The sequence below is a fragment of the Apaloderma vittatum genome, unplaced genomic scaffold, assembly GCF_000703405.1.
Source record: "Apaloderma vittatum isolate BGI_N311 unplaced genomic scaffold, ASM70340v1 scaffold18048, whole genome shotgun sequence".
Classification (NCBI taxonomy): Eukaryota; Metazoa; Chordata; class Aves; order Trogoniformes; family Trogonidae; genus Apaloderma; species Apaloderma vittatum.
Window position 1 is genome coordinate 6876 of NW_009732575.1, and position 24905 is coordinate 31780.

Sequence of the window (24905 nt, forward strand, 5' to 3'; positions counted from 1 at the left end):
GGTGAAGTCTTCAGCTGGCTCAGCATGTTCTAGGAGGATACCTGACTGCCGTGATGGCAGGGACAGGTCCCTTGTTCTCCTACCAAAGGCAGCAGTTCTGAATGTATGCAAGTAATATGATGCAAGTTCAAGGATGTATCTTTGAAACAACTCATTGTAAAGAGAGAAGGAAGATTTTTAAACCAATGATGATATTCGTGTTACAAGTCAAAGAAGGTTTATACTGAGAAGCCAATGTAAAATGTGGAAAGTGGTAGCTAAGCATACACTGGGACAACTGGATGTCCATGCCACTGTATAAATGAATATGATCAAAACCCTATGACCTTGATTTCTCACAGTTGTTTTAAAAATGGTTGTCAAATGGCAGATAAAATGTACATTGGTGGAAATTATTTACCTTTGTAATATCTCTCATAAAAGAATTAACAAGAAGATAATTAACCACAAAGTAGGTAATATTTCTGTTAAAATTTTGTGAAGAATGACTTGGGTGGAATTTAGGCCTCTCTGCTTAAAAAAACCTGGCAGCTGTTGCTGCTGCAGTAAGGACTTGATTATTTGACTTCAGTTGTGCCCTTGTGTGTGCCCAGAATGGACCTAGCTTTGGCAGGGCTGTGTAGGTCTATGCCCAAACATGACTGAGATGCAGCAATGAGTTATTCTTTTTGAGTGCACTGAAAGGAATACCCTGGAAATGCATGCCTTAAAGGCAGTAGAGTATTTACACGATCACAAAATGAAGTAGTGGCTATTAGGATTTTGCAGAGTAATGGTTAGTTATGGCATAGCATTTGTCACCATGTAATTTTTCCCTGCACTGTTCTGTTTACTGTACTTCATTTGGTTACTGGACAAGGCAGACCCCTTGCCCAGTACAGAACAGGGGCCAGAACTCATGCCTGCGCTTTCTGGGTGAGTATCAACTTTAGGTACTTTCTTTCTGGCTCACTGATTTCTCCAGCTTATTGCTGCACAGCACCATGCCTTCAGGCAGATGGGGATGATCCTCCCGCTCTAGCACAGGCAGGTGATGAGGCTAGAAGGAGGGTAGATGCTGATAAAGGAATTAAGCATTGTGTTTTACCCACCAGTGTTGGTGGGGAAGTCCTCATATGGCTTCAACTCTTTGGTAAATTGTGGAGGACTAACTTGCTAAGAAGGCCATAGAAATGGTAACTGGAAACAATGGGGTGAAACTTTACATCTTTGATCAAGCAGAGTGTTATTTTCTTTCAATTAAGCCTGTTAATTGTGGCATGTAGAAGAGTCAATGTGTGTAGGCAGAGGTCATATCTTTTATTAGCCTGACATCACTGCTGAAAGTTAAGGATTAGAGTGGGAACTCTATACCTTCTTCTAGTTTGAATGACTGAAGGTGAATATATTAAAGGGGAGCAAGCATGTACTCGTGTGAATGACCTACACTCATGAATGTCTAATTTCTTACTATGCAAGAAAATCTCTTTGCATGCTAGTTTTGTAGAAAATTCATTAAACCAACCTGTTGTATGGCTGATGGATCAGCATACAGGTGTGTTCTGTTGAGGTCTTGCATTTCTTCCTGCTTACAAAGCCTTTCTAACAGTAACTTTTTGCCTTCTGTTACTGTGTGCACTCTCTCTGTTAATAGTTTTTGGAAGTGGAGTATGGTGTTTTCAGAAGCACTTTTCTTAAGTGGAACAGGTGACACCTCTGTGGATGAAAACAAAATATGCAGTTTGAGTGCACAAGTCAATGAACTGCTGACACTGAAGTTTAGCACATGCTAGATTTTCCTAATAATGTCCTGTTATGCTTTTTTTGGCAGGTGTTGCCTGGTGGTGTGTAAAGTGTCATTTTATAACAGCAAGTAGGAATGAAGCAGACCTTGTAAAAATCACTCATATCTGAATTTTTCAGCTTTGACTAGCTACTGCCTTCTTCAAGACATACTTATCTAAAAGGCAATAAATGAAAGTATATTGGAGTTAGACCTGTTAGTATGGTTTGTGATGGTGAACTGAGAAGGCTGAATTCAGAAACATGGTGGTGGTTGTATCTCTTTGTGTTCATCTGTCTGTAGAAAATACATCATTTTAGTATTAAAAAATGGAGGCAAACCTCCTAAAAACTAGATCTAGGTTTGTCATCCCTCATTGTTGGACTTTTTGATTATTTAGGGCCTTACAGTTCTGCCAGGAAGAAAAATAAGCTCCTGACCTTTCCTGTATCAGATTGCATGCCACATATTTCTATCCATCCCTTCATTTTTCTCTCTTAGTGATTGTATACCACATCTTCTCTTTGAAATAGCTGTCTTAACTTACTTTCTCTTGTGCGACGTTAGACATTATATGTCTTGTTTTGTAAGTTGTTGAGGATGAGAGAAGAATGTTGGTTTAGAGCTTGCTGTTACGTTCCAGAATTATTTTTTTTAACTGTTTAAGAACTGGAAACTAGAATCTGGCATACAATTCAACAGCAGTGTATGGATACTTTAAAAAATCAGGGGGTCTTACCATCATTCCATGTTTTTCTCTTGATACTCAAGGATCCTGTGTTTGTTGTAACATCTCCCACTGAAACTTAGAAGAAAAAAGCAAGATGACTAAATATTTTACAGAGATTCTAAAAGCACAATCAGTCACACATTAAAAAGCATTATACTACAAAAGCAAATGCATTAGGACAAGTGACCTGGAGCAATGAAAATCTTCTAGAAAAGTTAGGTGCTGTGTTGGCACACAAAATCAGGGTGGAAACACATTTATTTGCCAGATGCCTGGAACAGTTTAATAACTAAAGCTTTTCTGAAAGGTTATTGTTCTACTGTCTCTTGCATCAGCATTCACAGCACAGATTACACAGTGCTTTTCCACCATGCTAAAATATAAACCAGCCAGGTTGGCTCAACTGTTCTTGGTGTTGACAAATTCCATTCACAGAGAGCAGAAATGAGCCGTAGTAGTTTTGGTTTCTGGCTTTGGAAGAAGATGTCTGTCTTAAGAATGTGACTGAGCACAAGAATGAGGTAGGTGAGAAGCAGTGATGTAATCTGATGGCTGTATGATGTCATTCCAGCCTCAGGTAATGGCACTACTATATGGTGCGCTTGGACACCACGTTAGTGCGTTGATTCATGGCTGAGGACAGCTGGCTCCAGCAGTTTCTGCTCAAGCTGTCCATCTAGCCTCTATTGCACAAATGGTTCAAGTTCTCAAGTAACATTTGTGATGTTGCAAATTATTATCATTTACTGACATTAATGATAAATTACTATCATTTACTAACATTTGTGATGTTGCAAATTATTATTATTATATATTGAGAAAAAGCAGAATTAGTTCTGTTTTACTATAACTTACTGAGCTCTAAGCTGCAGTGGTTAAGCTGCTTCTACAAGAGCATCTGGTCTGCCTGGAGTAGAGGCAGGGGCCCCTGCAAGCTGGAACAGTTGGCCTGTCATGAGAACCCTTACAGCAGAGACGAGGCCTAGTTGTGTGGTTCCTAGATCAGAGGTAGTTTGATACTAAAATAGAAGCAAACTCTGTTTGGAAAACTGATTCTGCTTTAGCAAAATTAATATAATAATTAAAAGTGCCCAAATAAACATCACTGCCCTGGATTTTTCTCTCTCTTGACGTGGTGTGAATTGAATTAATGAAGTCCTTGCACTTGGCTTCATTGTTACAGATTTCTGCCACATTTTCTAGCACCATTTCAGTGCATTTCACTTAAGCTTCCAAAAGCACAAAGGTTCTCCAATAGCACTGAATGCTTCAGGTGCCTTCACTTTTTGTTAATGTTCTCACTTCTAAACTCCTCCAAAGACCATTTCACTGAGTATAACCTACATGATCATGCAGATCTAGGCTCTTGTTATTTTCCCTCCCCATTCTGGCCACATATCTCACCCCTGCAGCATGGGTCAACAGGCACCTTTAAGCTTCATTTTAAGCGCTTTATCTCATCACTGAAGTTTTTAGTACCTGATAGGAGACTTGAACTTTCACAGCCCCAGCTTGAGGGACACAGAGGCTGTCTTCTTAAGATACAGTCAACTTCATCATAAAATCTCATTTTTCTCCTGGGATTACTAAGATGCTCATTTTCCTTCTGCAGTGCACGGTATTCATATTTCAGGTTCTTGTATTTTGTGCGACATTGTTTCCAGTCTCTGTCTATACCACGTTTCATTAACCTTCTGGCAATTTCCTCAAATATTTCTTTATTTCTTGTGGCCCCTTCAAGCATTTGTTGTATCTTTTCGTCTGACCATATGTTTATCAGAGCTCTGACTTCATTGTCACTCCAGTGTTTTCCTGCTCCAGTATCATTAACAGTAATAACTTTAAAGTGATTCTGTGCTTCTTCCAAGGGAATGTGATTGTCTGAAAATGTAAATGAAACAACTGAGTATTGCAGAATATGCATACATTGAAATGCAGTTGTAGCTTATGACTTGGCAACAAGCGGAAGGATTAATTAATGCTTATAATAATATCTTGTTACAAAAATTGTTTTAACTTTACAGTGTTAATATCCATACATGATTACATTTCTCTTAAGTATGCAAAATATGTAGCAAGAGAAATCTCTTATTTCACCAAGGCAGCTAAAATGCCACATTTTGTCATTGTAATTTTGTTACTGTTATTGTCAAATTAAAGTCAGATATATCCAAGTCCTATATGCAGGAACTCAATAGGCCTTAAGCTTTAAAGCAACAAGATACAAGCACTGATAAGAAAATGGATTTCTGGTATGGTTTCAGCTTAGAATGGTAAGGCAAGATACTACGCAAATGAAAATGCTACTGAGGATTCAACAGAAGACACACCTCTATATATTTAGAAGTAGGCAGATGCTGCTCATCAGATAAATACAGCATATAAAATTGAACTACAGTATTAATGCACGCTTTGCTCATGAGAAAGAATAGAGCTTTGAAACTAATTTTTAAGTTTAGCAATAAAGCTAGACAAGAGTCAGAAGTAGAAAAGTAGAGCTGTATTTACAGTAGAGATCTGGTTGCTTCACCTTTGGTAACGAAATTACAATGTGATTTTGCTTCAGAATAAATGCATGGAAATTAATACTCACCTGTCACAGCAATCCGTTTTGCTACTGGTGTACAAGATCTGTCTTCTGAGGTAGTGCTTATAGAATCATCATCTATAGAAACACAACAGTTTTAAATTAAATAGACTTGGACTTAGACAAATAAATTGCTAGTATTATTGCCATCCTCTACACATAATACCTCTCTTCAGTTAAAAATGTCATAACCGATTAATTTAACCCATTACTGATAACAAGTGTGCTGCCGCGTGCCTCCCTAAAACTATCTATTGGTGTTTCTCATAATCCCTATCTTTCTTTCTGCCCCCGCATTGCCCAAAAGGTAGCTGTGGATGCAGCACAGATTTAAAATACTTGATGAAACACATAGGCATACATGGATGGTTTGTATCTCACATAAATCAATTTGCATAACATATTTGTGCACATTGATTAGTACAGGTGTGCCTTGCAGGTTTTTTTCATAAGCGATGTGGCTGTGGGGAGGGCTTGGCGAGGCTTTGGTGCCATTTGTGAGAGCACGCATCCGTGGATTCATTCACGCCTAACAGGGCTCAGACTACAGCCTTTCGCTACGTGGGGTCCGGTGTGTTCCCCCACTGCTGTCGTGAAGGGACTTGGGCCCTGGAAGAGCACTGTCCCCCTCTCGAGTTTGGAAGCTGTGCATGTGATTCAGGTGCGATGAAAAGGAGCGAGAGATAGACATGCATGCACTGTGATTTTGCATAAGCTGCTTTTCATACTGCTGATGGGGCTTTTCTTGGATCTTTCTGAGTTTCCCTGGTACAGCAGGTCCTCTCTATTCAGAACTTTTTACCATGCACACATGCAAAAAAAAAAAAAAGTGGTTTAGAGTCCACTTTAGTAAGCTGCCATAGAGGGTTTCAATGTTGGGCTTCAAAATGTGCTTTTCCCTCATCGTGGGAGGGAGGGCAAGGAGGGATGTTATGTTTTGTGAGGAAGGTCACATACTTTTGCCTTCCTTTAGGATACAGCCATGTTTATTCTGTGAGAAGGGCTAACCTCTGATACACAGCTAATATAAGCAGAAGGAAAAACTTGAAAATAAACAATCCATTAATGCTTTTGTGGAAATCTTTGGGCTTGTCTTAAATTGCACTTTCTTTATGTAGGTATGGCTCTATCTGAAACTATTCTATGTCGCTTAAATAACAAAACAGGGAAGACAGAAAAACTATTTTTCATTCTACCAGCATCTGAGTTCCCTTCAAAATTCCATCTCTAACAGGATGGAAACATCATTATATTATTTTTCTGCATTTCTACTTGCCTTTTTTTTCTCCCCTCTACAGAGCTGAGGCTATAATAGCTTTGCATTATTTTGTAGCATTCCCTTCAGAAGTAAAAATCGGGAGCCCTCAGAATTCTTGAAATCATCTATGGACATCAGCACCCATCTCTGCTAACTCTGTGCTTGTTTCCTCATGTTTGGACTTTTCTGAGGCTGAAAATTTACTTTTGTATGAAATTCCTTTTTAAGTGGGGAGGGAGATAAAAGTTCTCATCATTTTGGTAGGGAATGTCAGACTAATTATCTTCAATAGATGTTTTGGTAAAGGGTAGAAGTAAATATGTTTTTGGAAAAACTGAGTGCATGGTTTAGACTCCATTAGAAATTAAAGATTGTTGGTAAATAAGCAGGTTATTTGATGTGTTTTTTGTAATGGTATTTGCTAACACGGGGACAGAGTGGTCCTTAGAATTTATATTTGCTTTCTCTTAAGTGTTTTGGCAAGTACTTGTTTTTTATAAGCCATATGCAGGAATAAATTTTATACCTATCAAAAACATAGAATCAGAAATTATACTCTCATGAGAACATTATGTGTGATTTACTTGCAGTACTAGAAAAAAGTGTTGTTTCATAAATAGAATACTCCATAACTTCAGAAAATTCGTGCATCTTCCTTTAACACTTGGAGCTATTTGAGACACAACTTGGGCCAAAAGAGAGCAGGTCTACTCATGGGCTCTTAAAGGATTATTTTTTTAAACTATTACCAAAATTCCATAGCTTTCATTTCTGTGGTCATTCTCTCAAGCATGCTGGCTCTCTAATCTCTTTCTGCCTTTGGCAGTAGCACTTGTGTGCTGCCAACTTGCGTGATTACTGTCCTCAATTGGATATTACATGACAGGAACGGAGAATTTGTGTGTATAAGGCAGTCAGTTGATTTGCATGACGTTTTTTTCTTTGTCATTGTGTATGAACTCTTCTCTTTGCATTAGTGTGACCTTGCTATGTCTCTGAACTTTCAGGGACACAACTTTCCTTTATCCTCAATGTAACTTGTGTTTTTGTGTGTCGTGGCTGTGATGGCATTGCTCTGGTGTTGTCCTCAGTGTCATACTTGTTACAGTTGTCTTTCATAATCAAGATCAGCCTGTGCAAACAGTTGTAAAAGCTGTGTTGGATAGGGTGTCTCAACAACCAAATTCCACATAGCATAACTGGCCAGAAGGAAGCTCATGCCTGGATCACAGAAATAGAGATGCATATGAGAGAAATATTCTTATAGTGTAAACTTTCTATGTAAAAAGCCAAAGAACTATTGTTCACAGAATCATTGTAATAGAATTGTTTATTCTTTCCATTAACTTCAGGGTAGAAACAGCACTACTGTAAAGTGTATCTTGATCCAAAATGTCAGGTCAGTAGATTTCAATGTCATTGTTATTTCCTCTGATGCCTTTTTTTCATGACCTTTCATGGTTTCTATACTCATTTATTACAGAAAATTAATATCTCTACTGTATTCTAATGTTAAATTTTAACATTTTTAATAAAACAGATCTCTTCCTCAATACTTGTCATTGGATGTGTGACTTCTACATATTGTTGAGGCTCTGATTTCAGTTTTACTTGTAAAATAACTCAGAATATTTATGGAAATCGTTTGATAGTTAATAGTCTGAAATTAAATGCACTGTCATGAAGTGGTTTGAAAAGACAGACAAGGTATAAAATGTTCAGTGATTCCAAGACAGCTATTTAGCTCAAGAGGTTACCCCCTCTAGAAACTGTGTATGAAAAAGAACAGTCAAAAAATAATGAGTATGTTGTGTGGGGAAATAAGATCTTGTTATTAATTGGGGGAAGGAGAAATAAGTGTTTATACATTTTTGCACTGTGAAGTCAAATAAAACCCAGGTTTTATCATAATCTAGAAGTAGAGTGAGTGTAATGTGTGGGAGTAACACACAAACCTTAGAAATCTGCAGTTTCCAGTAAAGTAGAATGTGTTGTTTTAACTACCAAGACACAGTCTCGACCTACCTATGTCAATCGTCTCCTTCTTTATTTGTGTAGCTTCCAGAGCTGCCGGGGTGGAGTTGGCAAAGTCCCCCTCATCTTCAAGGATTTCTGAAAAAAAAAAAATAAAAATTAAAGAGTTCTTATTAACGAAACAGGTTTTGAGTTATGTCTTGAAAATAATCAACTTCAGAATGCCAGTAATGATAACTATTGTTAAAGATTTAATCTTTTAATACATTAAAACTGCCATTTCTCTGTAGTAGTGGGCTTAAGAAGAGGCATGCACTTGTATATTAAAATAAATACAGAACACTGTGTAACAGCTACATAATATACATTTATGAATTAAATGTACAAACTCTTAAGTTAATTAAATCTGGATCATAATTTGTAGAATAGTTTGCTGATTGTGTTATAAGATATGTAGTAACTGGTGAACCTCTATGCAGCAGAACAGACAAGATGGTGACTTTCAAATGTGGTGTTTCAATATATACTGAAATTGTTGAAAGACTTCCAAGCAACTAATGCCAAGAGTCACTGAACTAGTCCTAAAAGGGGCAGGGGTCCTGACAATTGCATCAGGGGTGCTGTGCCTGGACAACAGATCTGCAAGGCTGCCTGCCTGCATGATAAAGACAAAAGTACTAAATGCCTGGCCTCAGAGCATCCCCACTGGTGCTGCAGCTTGCAAGGGGTTTACATCAGACAGCTGGGCTGGGTCCAGGCAGGTGACAGAGGTGTCCCTGGGCTCCCCTCCACGGGGAGGACATCTCCACTCCTCTGCCATTGGTCCTCTGGTGTTTAAGGGTGTGCTCCACCCCTCCACCCTGGGACAGAGGGATGGACAGCTGATGATGCAAGTGGTCTTTCCAATCCTCCTTTGCAGGTGAGGACACTGCGGTACAGACATTACATGGTGAAGGCCACGCCGTGGATCGATGACAGCTGTTTCTGGTTCCTAGCCTGTTCTGAGTCCATTCAAGAATATTGCCCCTAAACATTGAGCAATAAAGCATAATCTAGAGGCATTTTATTAAAAATTACCCTCAAAATCAATATGGCCTTGTTTGCATCAGATGTTTTTTGTGCTGTGACCAGCATCATGCACCTTTTTGGTTTTTTTTCTTTTTAGTGAGCCAAGTGTGGGTAGAGAGAGCCTGGCTTTTTTTTTTACACCACAGTTCAGAGTTTTTGGAGGGAGGGCCTGAGGAGAGCAGGACTGAGCCAAACAGAACAAGCCATCGACAGTTTCTGGCATGGATAAAACACAGTGGCTCTGTCCACATTGTTCAGTGGAGCTGTAGACAGTTGCCAACAAATATGCTTAATCTCTACTTCGTGTTTGAAGCATTGCTCACAAGGCCACCAGTGCAATGCTGTCGCCGTCTTTCCTTTTACCCGCTCAGACTGATACAAGCTCTGTTCTCTTTTGGCACTCTGTCACTATCACTATTTATCCTGTTTTCTGGCTCGCGCGCCAAGATTAGTAATTTGTCTCCTAATCGTTACCCTCATGTGTGCCTTGTATAGTATAAAAGGGGAGTGGGAAATGTCAAAGCTAAAGAAAATTTGCAGTGTGTGGCCTACGTTTACTCTCCAACAGCTTGCAAAATTGCCGCTGTCTCTGTAGTAAAGATCTGTGAGACTGAATACAGACAACTTGGATGCACATTTAGGAGTTTGTGTCTGCAGCCCAAGTATGCCTTGGGCTAAGCCAGTGAATAATGAAGAACTTGTGATTTTGCACTTCTTTGAAACACTCACGCCAGCCTGGAGTATATGTATTAAGACATTATCTTTTGACTTGATATCTGTACATTTTAAAATTCCAAGCACACAGCAGTAAGCATCCAAGCCAATGTAAGTGCTTGAATATGTACCCACTTAGATCTTAACTTTGAACAACAGATTTTTAAAAAAGTCCTTGCTTAGGAATGTATCTTGGCAGTGTCATGACTTATTCCAAATTTGTTCTGAGAGGGATGTATAGTGAAGTATGTGGGGCACCAAAAATCCTAAAAAGTAAAGACAGGAAAAGTAATTTGTTTGAAGCAGGCTACTGGCATTCCTTAGAATCTTGCTTTCATCTTGGCTGTTGTTCCCTGGCACTTCAGATGTAATCAAACACCTGCGCACAGTCTGTGGTCATAGTGCAGAGACCGACACACACGGAAGGTGCATGGAGTTTGCATTCAATGACTGCTGCCTGTGAAAATGGAAGCAATCAGCTCTTCTGAATATATTTCTGGAATTAACTGCCCTTAAAAGTGATCCCATGAAATAGAAAATACCACTTAAAATTACTAAATAAGGTTTCATTTCCGGATTGATTTAATATGGGTATCTTTTACCAGAAAAGTGAAAAATCTACAGTGACCTCAGCCTTTCTTAGTCTGCTTTTGCTGCAAACCAGATGAGTTTATGATTGCTGTGATGCTCGTGCACCCTCTGCTGGGAACGCTACTGCAGGGCAGGGCTGCCAGAGAAATGTCAGTAAACTGTTACCCTCTGGAAGAAGGAAGGAGTTATTTATCTCTGACTTCAATTTGGCTGGACATTTGCTGATCTTTGAGTAGCAAATACGTGTGGGTAGAGGAGAAAAACAATACCATGAAACATCAAATAACTAGGTATTTCCCTGAAACTGGTATATTTGACTTTTGACTTTTTTGACTTCTGACTTTTGATTTTTTTGACTTTCGACTTTTTAATTTTTTCCTTACTACTGTGTGGCAAACCTGATTGGACTAAAAAAAATATATCTTTATATATATATCTTTATAATCTGCCAATCTTTATAAAGATTGGCACTGGTGACAGTGTTGCTGTGGCTAATAACTCAGATTCATTTGCAAGATCATGAGAAGCACGTGCAAGTCTGAGTGGGCTTGTGCACCCCTGCATATATACCCAGCTGCAGTTGCCAGGAAGCAGATACCTGACTAGCTTAGCTAGTTTGTATCTCGACAAGTGTATGTACAACTCTTAATTGCAGAGTATATTAACTCCATGTAGTAATTGGGAAGATGTGTTTATATGAGGTTAACAGAGTTTCTAAATTCTTATTTTTGTCAAACTGGGTTGTTATTTTTTAAAGGCACATGAGTATATAGAAGTTATAATTATATACTTGTTGAGAAACAGTTTTCTACAAAAGGTGTGCTGAATACAGAGTAATCCTTAAGAAGTCACATCCTAAAAGCTATTGATTGTCAGATGTCTACTGATATCAAAGAATCAATGTAATATATCACTACCTCATTACATTTCCACTATTTTTCAGCAAGTAAATTTATAAATACAGAGGTACATACAACCTCTTTACTTACAAGTTTCTCACTTTAAATTTATTTCAACTGTCTAGGAAAGGCATGTATCACGATTAGAGAGTAAAGGGTCTCCATGATACTGTAACACATAATTTCTCTACTTTATTTAATATCTAATCATGTTACCATTAATAACATTAAAGTCCAGGTGTTTGCTACCACCAGTGATAAAATTCTTCGAGTCTGTATTGTTCATTTGGGACTGAGGAAAAGAATTCTGGAAACTGAAACTGCATCTCTTCACAGTGGAGTGCTGTGGTTTCATCTTTTTTTCCCCACAGAAATTTGAACAGTAGTCTTGAGAGTAGGTAGGTTGAGACAGAGACCCTTCTGAAACATTTGCTATTTCAATCTTTACCCGCAAAATCAGATTGCAATTACAATTATCCTGAGACAAAAAAATATATAGTTTAAATAAATGTATTTGAGAAACAAAATTGTAACCAATTCTAGATGTGTTAACTCCTACACTTCCCCTAAAGGAATGTTCAAGTGCCAGAAATGAGTAGTCATAACTTTACTAGAAGAATTCAGTTAGCTTTATCTTAAATAACTCATTTGGAAGATTACAATATTACATAGCTGCAGGAAGTTGAAAATTATGTCAGGTGACCATCTAGTGGCACTACTCAATCAACGTATTATTACAGTGTCTTATTTCTTCTTTGTGGTAATTTTACTTGTTGATGGGGAGAAATGTAATTTGATGCATTTTACAGTCTTAACTGGATCCCACAAAGTATTGTTTTTGATTTCTTATTGTCTCTCAAAATGAGGTCCCTATAGGCAAGGCACTTTTCATGACAACCTGTTTTTCTCCAACGAATGCCTCAAGTGCCCATGGTGGTCTAAGAGAAGGCCAGTTATATATTTCATTGTTAGTAAATTTAAATTAATAAATATAATTTCTCTTGAAGGGTAAACCAAAAATGCTGTCCAATATACCTCAAATTACCTCTCATGATCAACCATGTCTTTACTTACTTGTCATAGCTGTTTCTTTCATTATATGCAGAGCTGCACGATTCTCTGGAGTAGTATTTACAGTAACATTGTCTGTCAGAAGAATTTTAATTTGGTATTAAAATCTTTCAGGTTCACATTCGACTGTTTTAAATTCTGTAAGACTACACCTTAATGCCTAATTTAGGCTATATTCTCCCTCCTCCTACTGAAGGAGATCATGAGGTCCCTGTTGTGGAGAGTCAAGTCTGTTAGCCTTTGAGACTTCCATGTGTCTCTAACCGTTAAATTAGAATGTTAAACTCCCACTTCCCCTGAAAGTTATGCTTTCAGATGTAAACCATAATATTTCTCTGTAAAGAGCATATGATCTTCAAATTCAGTTCTAGAAGTGATACTCTTAAATGAAATTTTCATCCCCTGACATGCGCTTTTACACAGTTATATTAAGTAATGATTGTGATATATTTATCATGAAAAGAGAATGCCATATTAGTTCATGCACAGGAGACTGAACAATTCTAATACTCGGGAAGACATAGTTCAAGTAAAAGTAAATGCATTAATACATTGCAGTCAACTTGCTTAAACCAGTGGTTTCTTCTTCTTTACACCTTGGGTCATGAATCCTGGAAAAGATTACTTACTGTTTTTATCAAATACAGCAGAGCACTGTAAATGTGTACATATGCCTGTATTGAAAGTATGGTTATCACTGAGATGTTATCTCCTGCTTACAAGCTTTGTAGGCCCCTCATTTTCTAACTTTAATTACAGTGTGGACTTACTTTAGAAATCCATTTTAATGTACTAAATTTATGGATTTATATAAAATAGAAGACTTTTCAGTTTACCTGAATCAGAAACTTTCTTTATTTCTGCAACCCGCAGGTCTTCTGACATATTACTAACAGAGTCCTCTTCACCTGTGTCTCCAGGCATTTCTGTGTAAATAATGCTGTGTTAATTAGGGCACCATGTTTGGGTACTACATAAAAACAGCTGTGCTGTGTCAAACCAGAAGTCCAGCCTAGGATGCTCTTTATGCCAGCAGGCAGTAGTAGTTGTATTAGCAAAAAGCCTAGAAACAGCAACTGAAGAGTGAATCTTCCCCCAAAATGTTTTCTTAGTTTTCAGCCAGAGACTCTCTTTGTGTTAGATTTTTTGTGACTTCTTCTATTACTGTACTTACTTCTAGTCTTATATTTTGCTGCTGTAATATCATTCTCTGTGTAATAAAGAGGTTTATGTTTTATTCTGTTCTTAAACAGGCATGTTTCTGGTTGTGCATACCAAGAAAAAATATTTAACTCCTGGGTAGTATAGATTTGTCAGTCTACTCTAATTGTATGTTAATCCATCAGTTACCACGTTATTTGTCAGTAACCACACAAAACTAGAGGCCAGCTCTGCCAACGTTCTTGGTGCTATTCCTTCTGCTATTTTCACAACAGTTGTCTCACTCACTGGAGTAAGAGTCTTGCTCCAAAGACCGGTAAATAAGAACCATTTAAAGGTTATTTTTTTAACCAATGTCTATAACTACAGACTTCTGTCTTCATTTTTCCAGTAACGCAATATAACTATCTCTCTGATCCATTTTTCCATCTAAGCTGCAAACAGTGTCTTCTGCCATGATTTTGACTGGAATGGTCTCTCTGTGTCACTTTATCTTATTCTACATCTTCATCTTTTTTTCCTTCTTTTGTTTCACCGTTTTATTTTAAAAACTTTGGAGCAATCACTGAGTCTGGAAGATTACCTTATAATGTAACACAAAACTACTAGAAAATAGTAGTTTTTCATTCAGTGTAGTTTTTTCCCCCAGCAAATTGGTTAATCTAGCTGTTTGTTTTTTGGTGTTTTTTTTTAATTTATTTTCTTGAGGTCTATCAAGTGTGGGAAAACTAAAAAAAAATTAAATTATATATGGGTAGCTGAGGTACTTACCTATGGAGTCCTTTTCTGATTTTGCTTCCGTCCATTCTGGAGGCCTCTCACTTTCATCATTATCTGATTTACTTGCTTGTTCCATGGTGCTGTGCCCCAGAATAGCATCCAGTTCATTAAAAAATTTCATACTCTTACTCGAACTCCCTGAGTCTTGGGCATTTTTTGCACTTTTGTATTCATGTTTCAGATTCTTATATTTTGTCCTGCACTGCTTCCAGTCCCTGTCAATTCCAAACTTTTGAAGTCTAGCAGCAACCTGTTCAAATATTCTTTTATTTCGCACTGTCCCCTCCAGTTGTTGCTGGATATTTTTGTCTGACCATATGCGTATCAAAGCTCTGACTTCATTAACAGTCCAGTGCTTTCCTCCTTCATTTGCTACTGTTGGAATAAAAGCCGGTGTTTTGGAAGCCTCTACTGCTGATGTTGGATTACCTGCATCGTGTGGGGTAGGGGAGAGACACAGATACAGGTTACCTGCATTGAGTGGTTGGGGTGGAGAAGGGACAAAGAGAATGAGAATGAAGAATGCTGTTTCCTCCTGAGTTGTCTCTCCAGAGAAAGATGGAGCAGAGGTGACATTAAATAAAGTTATTGCTTATTAACTTGCCAACATTTTTGTTAATTCTGCCATAATTTTTGCCATCTCTTCAAAACTGGTATTAAGGTAGCGCATGTATATTTAATTCATCTAAGAGGAACATTTCTTCCTTCTGTGCCCTAATACACTGAACTTTTACTTGTAACAAATTTGAGAATAACTGAGGAGCTTCAGACATTAGAAGAGTTTGAAAGAGACTTTGGAAGACAGGAAGTGCTGTGTTAGCACAGTAATAAATTTGGCTCTGAGTCACTGATGCTAGCATGAAGATTTAACTTCCTGCATTCATGCCATGCTTCTGGTTTTACACACATGGAGAGGTTTAAGATGGGTAAAGATCTGAGGAATCTCATCCTCAGCTCTTAACAGGGCATCCCAGTTGTGCGGAGCTGAGGAATGGAGACTTCTGCCTTAAGTCACACAAGAACATATGTATGATAACAAACCCATTTTTCATGGTACAGAACCTCCACCTTTCTCAGTGCAGGTCAGTCAAAAACACTTGTGACTTTGGGGAGGTTTTTTAGTAAAAATTGAAGTTAGAGGTATCTTACTCTGCAGAACTAATATATTTTTTTAACTTTCTTGAGTCTTCCAACTTTATTTTTTAATATTAGGAGGTGAAGGATGCCATGCAATTAGTTAAAAAACTGCAGTATGATCTCTTGCAGTTTTTTAATGTTTCCTTGTGTCTAATTACAAATTTTCTTCAAGACTTGATTTTGATTATTAAATTAGTTTGGAAGGTGGTTTCTCATGCATTTGCTAAATATTTGCAAAAATAGCTATTTGAAAACCCCTACAATTCCAGTGCTTCATCAAAGAGAGCGAACATGGATGTGTACAATAACTGACACAGTTTTTTGCAGTCATACCGAAGTGATAAATGCTTTTGCCAGTGTTTTATTATAAAAGGGCAAGCTGGGTTACAGGAATTGGATACTTCATAGCCACTGAGCTTTATGTGATGGCAAAAATATCTGACCTTTGCTTGTACACAGAGCTTCAGTGGACCATACTTGGGTATAATAACCTGTCTGGGGACAAACCTGTCCTAGATAGAAGCATTCTTTGCTGTCTCTGTAATACATTCTAGTTGTGAGAAAGCTGTACTAACAGATAGCATTTTTTTCCCCTGTTGGTCTTGTGTTAATCAGGACTGTGCAGCAGCCAGCTCACTGTTATGCTGTTGAGGAGGGTAATATCAATTACGCTTTCTTCATTTCTTCCCAAGGGAGTGCAAGACAATGGTTGTTTGCAGGTGAATGCAACGGCAGGAATTGCCACGGTTGACAACTACCAAGGTCAGGCAGGCTTGATGTAGTCTGTGCTCAGTGTTACTGGGAATATTCCAGTTATCTCTATTTGCAGAGTGGTTCATTCTTCACTATCAGAGACTGCCACAGAAACCAGAGAGAAAAGGCCCAGGGGAAGAGGAAGAAGAATGCAGAAGGTGCTCACTGCACTTCCCAGTCAAAGCCATAGAGTATGGGGCAATCTGAGAGGGATAAGTTTCCTTTAGTTCTTGTGTACACCAGTATTTCTCACTGTTAAGTTCATTTACAAGTGCGTTCAGTTGTGGATATTGGTTCGAGAGAGTTCTAGTGATTCAGTGTACTGCTCATTGAATCTGCAGTGTGCAGAGTGGAAAATGGTGGCTTTGGTTTTTCATCATTCCCTTTAAAAAATATTGTGATACAAAATATCTTACCCACAAGCACCACTTTGACACAAAGTTATGGTCACTACAAAAATTTTCCTCGTATCTGAAATATATTTTATCTTGAATTTGTTTAAAAATTGTTAAGACAGGATAGACTAGTTTTTGATCTGCAGGATGTCTTTATGCCATATTTGATTTTTTCCCAAGCTTCCTCAAAATGAGAAATCTGCTGAAATGGAAACAAAATATTAAACAGATAAGAAAGGGCTCAGCATTTTTCTTTCTGTGGTGTCTGAAATAGTGCCTGAAATCTAACGACTAGGGAAAACGTTTTAGTATCATTACATGATACAGAGCCCATGCAATTGTAGTTACTTTGCTGGTTTTGTGGAAAGCAGCTTTCTCAGAATTCAGTTTTTTAGCAGGCCAACTGAATCTGCTTGACCGTGTGTTGCAAGAGCAGTGAGTAGCACAGACATAGTCCTGTAAAATATGATTCAGATACTTACTGCAAGAAGAGTGTTGTTTATATGTATGTGCATATAATTCTGTGTGAGATTCTTGGCTCTTCGTTAATTTCTGGTTATGCTGGGCAGGAGAGCTGTAGTGTGTAATGTAAAAGTCATAGGTTTAGCTGGGGCCTTGTTTTCTGCTTGCATACAGCACCTGGGAGATTCTGTAGTGAGAGCATTGCTGTCACCGGACTGGGATGTATGCTAGGGCATGGAGGGTATGTAAAAATTGGGAAAAGGAAACAGGAAAAATAGGAAATTCAGGACAGTGCTGCTGTTCATCCAGGCAAAGAATCAGCTCATAGCCTGCCTAATTCTGCCTAAAATGTGTTCAGGTTTCTCCATTCCCTGTAGCAATCCCTTGAAGGGGCTCACACCTAGGATCTTCTTCCTCTTTCTGGCTTGCCAGATTTGTGCCTGTGCTCAGTAATGGTTTTCCTGAAAAAAAAAGAACCCTGAAACTATAGTAGGACAGTTTCCAAATGAGTTGTATGGTTGCTTGGACTAAAGCATTGCTGACCACTCCTTGCTTGGAAAGAGGATACAGTTGCATTGAAGACCACTGCCAATCTGGATTGTTCAGGGGGCCAGGTGTGACCTGTGCATCTCTCTCCTGGCTCAGGCCACTCACTCATGCTGCTTTAAGCAGAAACTACGTGAGTTAGAGAAAATCTGCAAGTTGATATGGATATCACATGCTACCATTTGGCCTACTTTCCACTAGCATTTAACAAAATTAATGTGGTTAATACTATTAAGCCATAGCATGGGATGTGAATGGTGGTCATGCAGGTGTTCCATCATATACAGTGGTCACTAGTGATGCGTGACACTGCTGAGCACTAACATTGGGAAGGAGATGGTGCAAAAGTGTGGCCACTTGAAAGCTATGTTGATCAGAAACAGAATGACAGAATATTCAAGCTATCAGAAAATGCTCTGACAGCCATGCTGCTTTTTAGGTTTTGATTTCTCTGCACCATCATACTATACCTAGTTGAACTGGTCTGACATGGGACATAAAAAGTAGTGGATCTCCTGGAGCATCCTCATCATCTTCTAAAGAAACTGATATTTCACCTGGGAAGGAAAGAGTTTTAAGATGAAAAATAGGTATGGACTAAATTAGATTAAATTAGTTTAAGTGAAAATGCCCATACATAATAAGAAGATTATTAACTTTGTAATCTCCGCAATTTGTTCCTATTTAAATTAAATTTGAAATTAATTTGGCCTGTCCCCATAAGGGGGAACAGGTTATCAGAGGTAAATTAAATGATTTTGTATCTTGCATATGAAGCCAGTTTGAAATGTATTCTGAAATTCCTGTAGAAACCGACTTGATTCTAGTGACTTGTATGCTTTTCTGATTCAGTATTTGGGGTAGATAGCACATTAGAAGTATAGTTTGAAAGTAGATAATGAAAAGTAAGAGAAATAGAAATAAAAGTGGACTTTGCATGTGGATTCAGATAAACACAAATCTATTTATGTAAACAAAAAAAAATCCAAGAACAACATTTGGAGAATCATATGACGAAAACGACAATGTTCTGCAAAGAGTTCTGGAAATCCATGGAATTCATTAATGGCATAGGGAAAGTATCATAACTAGAAAACAGACAATTGCTACGTAGATTTGGAAAGCAGCATATGTAAGTCAGGTCCTGAATCAGCTTAATTTTCACATTAACAGAGGACAGACTTTTAAGTCGTTTTATGGTAATCCGCTGTATCCAACATAACCGTGTTGAGGGGAGGTTTGAAATTTCAATTCAGTGTATGGGGAGCTGAGCTACTGTGAGTGCCAGCGCGGCAGGTCATGCAGATCAAAGCTACCTGTTCAAAGGTTCTGCGGGAGTTCGTCACAGGGAACGGTAACGAGGTGTGGTTAGGAGGCAACTCGGTATCCCTGACGTAGGTGAAACTGAAAACTGCATTTGGATTAATTTGAAAACATTATCCTAAATCCTCCTGTCTTTCCGCAAGGCTCAGAGTGACTCATAGCTGCAGTGGCCTGATCTCCCACTGCTCCCAGCTGTCAGCCCTGCTTCTCTGGCAGGAGCTGCTGCCGCCTGCAGCCGGGTGGGAAAGGTGTGCTCAAGCCTCCGCCTCCAGTGCCAGGCCTGGCATTTCCTCTGCCCGAGAGAGCCACAAAGCAAACTGTGGAGAGGGGAAATAAATTCTCCCTTGGAATGTGGCTGAGTAGCATGGGTACTAGGATGGCAAGTGTCATTATACAGTAATATTAAAGAGAAACAATGTTTTAACACAAAAAGATGTTAGAATATTTGATGGGGGAAAAAAGCCTCTGATGAGCACAATTTACTCAAGAAGAGTATTGCACATGTATTAAAAATAGGAAAAGTATATAAAATACTTGTCAATGACCAATTTAAGTCCAGACATGGAAAACTATGTATAAGTGAGATTTTCAAGTCAGCATCTCTGAAGGATCTTTTTGCATTTCTAGTGGCTTTCTGAGTTTTATACATATGATAATATGATATTCTCATTGCCAATGCATTGCAGCTCAGACTTGATAATTTTTCTGCGTTTGCTGTAGTAAAGTGAAGGGCAAGGAAAATGGCCAGTGTGTTAGTATTTAAACAGAGAGAAATACAAAAGACCCTATGTAACTTATCATGAGTTATAAGGTGAGCTTTGCTTTTGTAAATCAAGTACTCAGTTTATTAATACTTGATTTAACTTGAAACAATCATGATTTAACTTTGAAACAATCAAAACTAGTTAACAAAGTGGGAAAGTAATTCATCTGAATTCTAATCAATCATACAAATTTTCATAGTGCATCATCAATCACTACATGGATTTTTTTAATTGTTGATTACTGGGATAATACACAAACTAAATTTTAAGAGAAGTGAACATGTTGAGTTGTATCTTTTTAAATGATTATTTAAGCTATGATTCTGTGCTTGCCTCTGAAAATGTGTGTTTTGAAAGGACAACATGAATACCTGCTGTATGTGCTTATGCAAAAAGTGTCGTCTTTCCATGAACCAGCTGGGAATTGGTGTGTGTGTTGCTACCATGTTTGTCCAGAGACACCTCTTAGGTTTGACTGTGATTTTCAATACTCATTTCTTGAAACACATTTTCAAAAGAAAACTGATTTACAGAATCACAGACTGTTAGGGGGTGGAAGGGAGCTCTGAAGATCTAGTCCAACCTCTGCCAGAGCAGGATCACCTAGAGTAGGTCACACAGGAACATGTCCAGGTGGGCTTTGAAAGTCTCCAGACAAGGAGATTCCACAACATCTCTGGGCAGCCTGTTACAGTGCTCTGTTACCCTCATAGTAAAGAAGTATTTCTTTATGTTTAACTTGAACCTCCTGTTTTCCAGTTTGTGACCATTGCCTCTGATATAAAAAAAAAAAAAGATATTAAAAAAACCCCTCAGAATGCACCACTACAGAAATACCATCCAGTCCTGTAAAAACAGTCTCTTTTTGTCTTCCTTTCCCTTCCTCCCCCTCCCCAGCATTTTCCCAAAAGTTGAGATAATTCAGCAAATCAAACATAAAGACACGCTCTGCGACTTTAGATTAAGGAGGGGTATGAATATTTAGACTGAGGCTAAGCAGAATGGTAAAAATACAGTAGGTTCTTTGGCAGCATGCCCTGTCCCTCATTATGCTTTTTTAAACAAAACATAATAGTATTGCTACTAGGTTCTTAAAGTAAGACGTACATGATGGACAATATTATTTAGCACAGGTTTTAGTTTGTTGACAACATTTTATTCTTGCTGCCCAAGTCCCAAACCTAGACATCGTTCGTTCCTCCAGCTCTGTCAAAGTAAGTAAGGCTTCTTGGCCTCTTTTTAAAGAGAGGAGAGACCATTTTCCTCTCCTCTCCTGGAACACTCTGCGGTTGAAAGGGAGAAGCCCAGGAAGGGACCTGCAGGGACGCAAATGTACTTTGGTCGGTTTGCCTTTGGGAGGAGGGTGCCCACACCACACGAAAGTGGTCCCCTTCCTCCCACAGGTGTGGGGGACCAGCCAGGTCCATGGCAGGGGCAGCGGAGCTGCCTTCGCCTCTGCCGGGAATCACCTTTCCTTCCATGGGAGAGACGCCGCTGTCAGATGTGCCCCCGCAAAAAGAGTTTGTGAGCATCAGCTGCAGAGCCACAGATGCCATCTGAGCCTTCCAAGTGCCCTTCAAAGCACTGGGCTGGGCAGACACTGAGACTCTTGGCTGCAGTCGGAAAAGGCCTGGGCCTCTAGTGTGGCACCACTTGCTTGACTTGTATTCTTAAATGAAGAAAGTTGATGTTCTTGCAGCTGTTCTCTCTGCCCCTTGCTATGGATGTATGCATTCTGCAGAGCTGCAGGACACGTTTCTGTCTTGGAGTGTTTCCTTTATGGCTGAATTATGGTCATTGTGAAAATCATTGCATTTAAATTCTTACAATTAGTGTTGCATTATTACAGTCAGTAGCATTTAATTTTTGCTTTGCCATAAAACTTGTTTGGTTTTTAATTTTTTTTTTAAGGGGAGTAACAAATGCTAGTGTATTTAAGACATATATTTAACTATATTACCTTTAAAATAAGACTGTCCTAATGCTTCAAAATGAAGTGTGTCTCACCAGGGGTAATTTTTTAAAGATACATATTCTAGTTTGGGTACAACTGAAATTAACCTTTTCTGATTTAAGCTTACTAGGGGACTAAGGCAGATGAGAGTTAGGATTAATGGTACAAACTACATCAAAACACAGAGGGTAATCTAAGGGTGGAGCCTCAGATGAAGGACACTATCTTAGTTTCATGTAATCCTCAGAAGTGTAACATTTTGCATTAGCCTCAGTCCTGCAAGTTTAAAAATAAAAATGGATTGCAGTACACAGTGCAGAGAGCACATGTTAAAATATTATAAAACTGCCATTTTAGTTTAAAGTAACTTTGACAGATTAGAGGCTTTCTGCTACTGATGACAAATTAAGGTCAAGCTATTCTTTAAGGTGAACAATGACAAGAAAAATGGCAATTTCTTTTCCTCGAACCTGTAAAATAGCATTGTCGAGGGAGATGTGGAAGGGTACAAGGGCAAGCAAGATGTCCAGCTCCTTTTTGTGCATTTGGCAATCTCCCCGCATACTAAACTGATGGTTTTTGTTTTCTTAAAAAAGATTCACAATTTTAATTAATGCAAATTGCCACATACTGGGGGAACAAACAGCTAAGCCTTCCATTTATCTTTTTAGCCATCTTATTTTGATACTTATAACTATTACTGGGGCTTATGCTTCAGTGACATTTAGGATGTGACAAGAAGATCTGAGTGATGTCAAATAGCAGATTGACCCTAATGAAATGTTAAGCACAGCTTAAATGCATATGTAGAGAGGGCTGAATAAAACAAGAGATGCAAATAATTTGGTAAAAACCCCTTCAGAATAAAGGCAGTTGTATTCACCTGGTTTGCCTCAAAATAGTCCGATAAACATGATGATTTTTACTTTGCTCACTACATTAAAATTTTTAATCAGAAGTTATTGAAGATCAATCTGTTTCTCAAATATTTAAGATGAATTGCTTACAAAATAATTTACCTGTAGGCATTATACCTAAATTTTCAGTTACAGAGAAATAAGAATAAAAATCCTAAATTTCACTTGTATCACACTAAAAAAATCGTAATTGTTTCACCTTTTACTTGTATCTTTCTTAAAGTTTACATCTGAACTGGAGCTCTACAAAACCTACTTCCAAAGCACTGCAAAGGGAAAGAAAACAGCTTTTCTTAATATGACATTTCAGCCCTGTGCAGGAGCCTTGAGACCAGCGAGCGCTGACCGAGGCTGCAATACAAGCAGTTAGCATAATTTTGCTAGAATTACGCTGTATTTACAGGCTTCGACACTGGTGGGTGCTAACATTTTATTCCCCTGCTCGAGGAGTGCATCAAGTCAGTTGTAACAGTGCTGCTGGGGCTGCGCAACCTCCACTCCGGCTAGAGCCAACTCAGGCTTCGGGTTTGTTCCCTTTGGTTTTTAAGCAAAGAGAGAGAAATAGAAGCAAAAAACAGGTTTTTTACCTTGCGTGCTCTCTGTTGTGGGGCTTGTGTTCAGCTGTGTCTCAGTCGCAGAACACCTGCCGTTTTCTTCTGCTGCTAATTGTGTGACAGGTTCATATCGCAATATGGCATCCAGGTCATGGAAAAACTTCATGGTTTTAGTGACATCCCCCGAGTTGTGGGCATATTTAACCGTTCTGTATTCATACTTCAGATTTTTATACTTTGCACGGCACTGTTTCCAATCCCTGCAAACTCCTAACTCCTGCAACCTTTTAGCAATGTAGATAAATATTCCTTTATTCCTCAGGGTGCCGTGGAGTTGCTTTCTGATATTTTTTTCTGACCAGACGCTTAACAAGGCTTTAACCTCCTCCTCAGTCCAATGCTTCCCTGCTCCACTCTCCATGTTGAAAGTGACCTGGAAATGATTCACTATTTCTAGCCAAGATTTTGTTTCCTAGGAAACCAGACGGCTGGTTGTCAGTAAGCTCCGCCGAGATGAAAGGATCTAGTTTTACTGGCTCAAGCTGCCTGAGGGGAGTAACTTGAGAAACTGCCAAATAAGCAGCCTGGCTGCTGGAGGCCGCCGGAGAAAGCCGAGCGGGGCGGGGGGGCGAGGCGGCCCGGACGCCCCTGCCTGCGTGGGCTGCTTTAACCCTTCCTGGGGGGAAAAGGGCTTCGGTACGGGCACCGCAGATTAAAAAGAGGGGAAAAAAATAAAAAAGAGTGGCGCTATCTCGTTCCTTAAAAAACAAACAACCAAACAAACCAAGCCACACAAAATCCCTCCACAAGCTCATCCTTGCCTGCCCTGGGCAGCTCCTGCCTCGCAGGGGGGTCAGGGCGCAAAACGGCGGGGCTGAGCCTCCCCAGCAGCTCTGCCATGGCCACAGTCCTGTGGGTGGGACCCTCCTGCTTTTGCGTTTGCTTGTCCGCCTAGTGTTTAGTTCTGAATTGCTGGTCACGCATATTTTTATGATTTTGGGGGTTTTAATAATAATTGATTGTTAGTGCTGGCTTGATAAAAAGCTTGCATACTTAAAGATCTGAGTAAATCGGTAAAACAGTGTAAGGTTTGTGGTAACAAAACAGAACTTCCTTTTCTTTCATCTGTGCTACACGAAACATATAATCCAATGACTTGACAAGGGCCTTTCAGGATGTTTGCTTCCCTCTTTCTTGCTATTGATTTTATTGATGCTTAAAGGGACGGTGTCAGTATTTGAATGTAATTGTCTGTAATACTGACATACTGACATTTGAATTTCAAGTCACTGAATGCAGTATATTGACCCTCAAGTTTTACAGCCAGTCTTTGTGTTTAAAGATGGGACATCTTCCTGACTTAAAAGGGTTTAAGAAAGTCCTCATCTCATTCTTGAGAATCTATGTCAATAACAGGGTAGATTCATTCAGATATGGGTGACGTTTGTTTTGTTTTGCTTTCTATAGGCAAATGTTCTTTAAAGTTTTGCTTAACATAAAACCGG

At 38.9% G+C, this 24905-nt stretch overlaps 1 protein-coding gene across 1 annotated transcript; it reads right to left on the reverse strand.

Annotated features, from left to right (window-relative positions):
* Positions 1-1293: 1293 nt before the first annotated feature.
* Positions 1294-23821, reverse strand: LOC104269791. The gene is made up of 6 exons (XM_009875582.1): positions 23434-23821; positions 8363-8449; positions 5086-5157; positions 3972-4373; positions 2502-2567; positions 1294-1695 (listed from the first exon to the last, which is right to left on the reverse strand). Exons 1-6 carry the CDS (start codon positions 23819-23821, stop codon positions 1475-1477), a joined length of 1236 nt encoding a protein of 411 aa, XP_009873884.1. The 3' UTR covers positions 1294-1474.
* Positions 23822-24905: the final 1084 nt, after the last annotated feature.